Below are 3,139 nucleotides of genomic sequence, written 5' to 3'. Positions count from 1 at the left end.
GGCCTTGAGCGTCTCCAGCTGCTTGGCTTTGATGGTGGTGCGCGGGCCGCGCCGCTTGGTGCCCGAGTTCTGCTCCTCGTTCTCGTTGTTGGCCGTCTCCTTGTCCGAAGACGTCGAGTTGTCCGTCTCCTTGGGGTCGTCCTGGAGCGGGTCCTGGAGGTCCGGGGACAAACTGCGGTCCGTACAGGATGACACTGCGGCGGAGGGAGTGCGAAGGGGACAGCAGCGTCAGCGGCGGCCCGAGGCCGCCACAATCGGGAGCCGGTTCTAGCCGGCCGAGGCCGCCGCCAGCACCGCGGGGTTCGCTCCCAAACCCCGAGACAGCCCCTCCCCCAGGCCCGGGCCCGGGCCCGCCCACTCCGTCCAGGTGGGGCTGGGCCTTCGCAGGGCCTCTCTCCAGCCTTCTCAGCACTTTTCGCCTATTGCTGGGCGAGGGGGACGCGCGCCCTCTGGAGAGGGGCCTGGAGGAGGGTCCAGGTGCGCTGGGGCCTCAGATCTCAGCTCCCCGCGCCCTCCTCTCCTTCCGATTAGAGTCCTGCCAGCGCAGGGAGAAATGACCAGGAGCTCAAAGGAGCGGAAGGGAATCGCGCAGTTCCAAATGGGGAAGGCGGCGCCTGGGAAAAGGCTCCCGAATCGGAGGGCAGGGGAAGGGCTGGTCTGGTGTCCAGTCGGCCTGGCTCCCACGCTGTGCCCTTCCCGGCGCCCAGCCCGCCTCGCCCTAGAGCTGCCGGCTGGGTGACCCGGAGCCGAGAGCTCCGTTTGGGCCGGGCAGCACCAGGGAGCAGTGCAGAGAGCGCGGGGCCGGGTTGGCGGAGGAGCGAGGCTCCTACCTGAGTTGAGGCTGCCCTCCTTGAGACTGGACGAGCTCAGGTAGTCGTCCTTGCACACGAACTTGTTCTCGTCGATGACGTAGAGCTCCTCGCCCGTGGACAGCTGCTTGTTGCACACCATGCAGGTGAAGCAGTTGAGGTGGAAGACTTTGCTGCGGGCCTTGCGCACCAGGTCGCTGGGCGAGATGCCTTGAGCGCAGCCCGCACACTTAGTGCCAAAGCGCCTGCCGACATAGCACAGCCCGTCACCAGGCAGCCCGATGGCCCGTCCTCGCCAGCCCCCGACCTCTTCCCACCCTCCTGGCTTCTGAGAAGCCTCCACTCCTTCTCTGTCCAATGAGACCCACTGCTGTGCTCCACGGCTGAGCACAAGAAGGAGACCAATGTTCCCGGCTGTTCTTGGGGCTGGGACGGCCATGTCTCGTTCAGGTTTGTTTGGACTCCACTGGGCTTAGAGCAATGGGCACAGCCTTCAGCCAGGCAGAGGGCCCAGAGCACCCCAAGATGCTCCCTGTACCCCCACATCCATCTGGGGTGCTCAAGGTGAACTCGCCTCTCCAGGCTAGGAAGGCTTTTGAGCCAGGCAGGCAGGGTTTGGGCCCCTTCTTGGCTTTGCCTCCTGGATCCTTTGGCCTGGTTGGCGGGATCCAGCCATTGGCGGGAGCCCTTCTCCTGAGCAGGACCCAGGCAGAGAGGAGGGAGCCTTCTGCCCATTCCCAGCACCGCCAGCGCCTGGGGCTTCCCAGTCCCACTGTGGGATGCAGCACAGCTAGTCAGGAGCCTGGGGACCAGTGGACCCCAAGAAGCAGAGACTGAATCTCCATCCCCCCAAAATCTCTGACCCTGGCAGGCAGCGGGGAAATGAAGGCAATCCAACACCTGTCTGGCCAGCACTCGGAATGCTCAAACCCCCCCCCTGGCCCCCCAGTGCCCGAATTCCTGGTCTAAATCCTTTTCTTGAGCCCGGGGAGAAGGCCAGCCTCCTCCGAGTGGGAGAGGTGCGGGTTGGGGAGGGAGCGGGCCGGGACTTTGGGCCCCACATCTGCTCACACCCAGGCCTCTAAACGGCGAATTTGGGTGACGTTGATGTAGTGAGGGCATTAGAAGCCATAAGTCACTTTTGGCCTTATCCGGCCGCGTAATTGGCCATATGTACCTTATCAAAAATCATTAGGCGCTTTGCAAGCCTCGCCACATTAGGGCCTGGGTTCTCCAGGCCGGGAGTTTACACGTGTAAAGGCGAGGCTGACATTTTCTCCTATTCAGATTCCCCAGGCCGAGCAGCTGGGGCTGGGGGCTGGGGGCAGGCTTGCTCCTCCGAGTTAATCACGCCCCCTTGCCCGGGCGCTGGAATTCGCACTCACAAAGCCGCTCTCCAGGGCGGGTGGAAGCAGGCAGGGCTGAGCTGCTGCAAACCCCACAGCCTTCCAGGCCACCCCTGAGCATTTCCCAGCTGGGGAAACTGAGGCCCAGAGCAGTGGTCATCCCCAGCCCGCCTGAGGGCCCCGGTGGGCAGCAAGGGGAGGTGACAGGGCCGGGGACTAGACCCTGGAGGTCCTGATTCTCAGCTTGGATTTCCTTGGTACTTTTCAACATGGGAGAAAATATTCACGGAGTTGGGGTGAGGGGATGAGAAGGTAAAGGGTCCCTCCCCCAAACATCGGAGGAAACCCTCCTGGCCGAGCCCCTGGGCGCCGGGAAGCTGCTGTTTGTCCAGCAGGGCCCTGGGGCCGCCTGCCCGCCGGGAGGACCGCCTCTTGGCAAATGCAGTCTGTCTGGTGGGAGAAGCCTCCAGCCACCCCTAACTTTGCAAAAATCCTTCCTCTCTCAGACTAGGGCCTGACGCTTCCACCCTGGAATTGCAGCCGCTGGAAGCGGTAGGGTCGGGCGGGGAGTAAGTTGGTCAGAGCTTCCTCCCCCAGGGAACCTCTGATCCCAGCCCGCCGGGAGGAGCAACCGCGAGGCACCTTCCGTTTTGCTCCGCCGGGGCTGCGGCCCTTTCCTTGACCAAGGACAGGGGAGAGCAGTGGCCGGCCCCTTCTAGGCTGCCGAGCCGGGGAGGCGGTTTCCCCTTCCCCGGCGCCCGCGGGGCGCGCAGGCTGCGGGCCTCTTACCTGAAGAAGTCATTTTTGCAGTAGAGCTTGCCCTCGCGCGAGAAGCACTTCTCGGAGAGGTTGGTCTTGCACTCGCAGCACTGGACGCATTTGATGTGCCACGCGCGGTCCAGCACGTTCAGCAGAAAGCGGTCGAGGATGGGCCGCTCGCAGCCGGCACAGTGCACCATCATAGCCCCGCGCCCGGGCGGCTCG

The 3,139-nt window shown here is 64.1% G+C and overlaps 1 protein-coding gene across 1 annotated transcript in view; it reads right to left on the bottom strand.

Moving 5' to 3' along the window:
• The window catches only part of LHX5 (LIM homeobox 5), a 4,087-nt gene extending 960 nt beyond the window's left edge, over positions 1-3,127 (bottom strand). Inside the window, 3 exon segments of the mRNA XM_005857035.2 lie at positions 4-194; positions 831-1,054; positions 2,945-3,127. Coding sequence (XP_005857097.1) covers positions 4-194; positions 831-1,054; positions 2,945-3,117 — 588 coding nt within the window. The 5' untranslated portion in view covers positions 3,118-3,127.
• Between the last annotated feature and the right edge of the window lie 12 nt (positions 3,128-3,139).

Source organism: Myotis brandtii, unplaced genomic scaffold, assembly GCF_000412655.1.
Source record: "Myotis brandtii unplaced genomic scaffold, ASM41265v1 scaffold1064, whole genome shotgun sequence".
Lineage (NCBI taxonomy): Eukaryota > Metazoa > Chordata > Mammalia > Chiroptera > Vespertilionidae > Myotis > Myotis brandtii.
The sequence above is the reverse complement of the archived record's forward strand: the minus strand, read 5'-3'. Positions and strand labels throughout refer to the sequence as shown.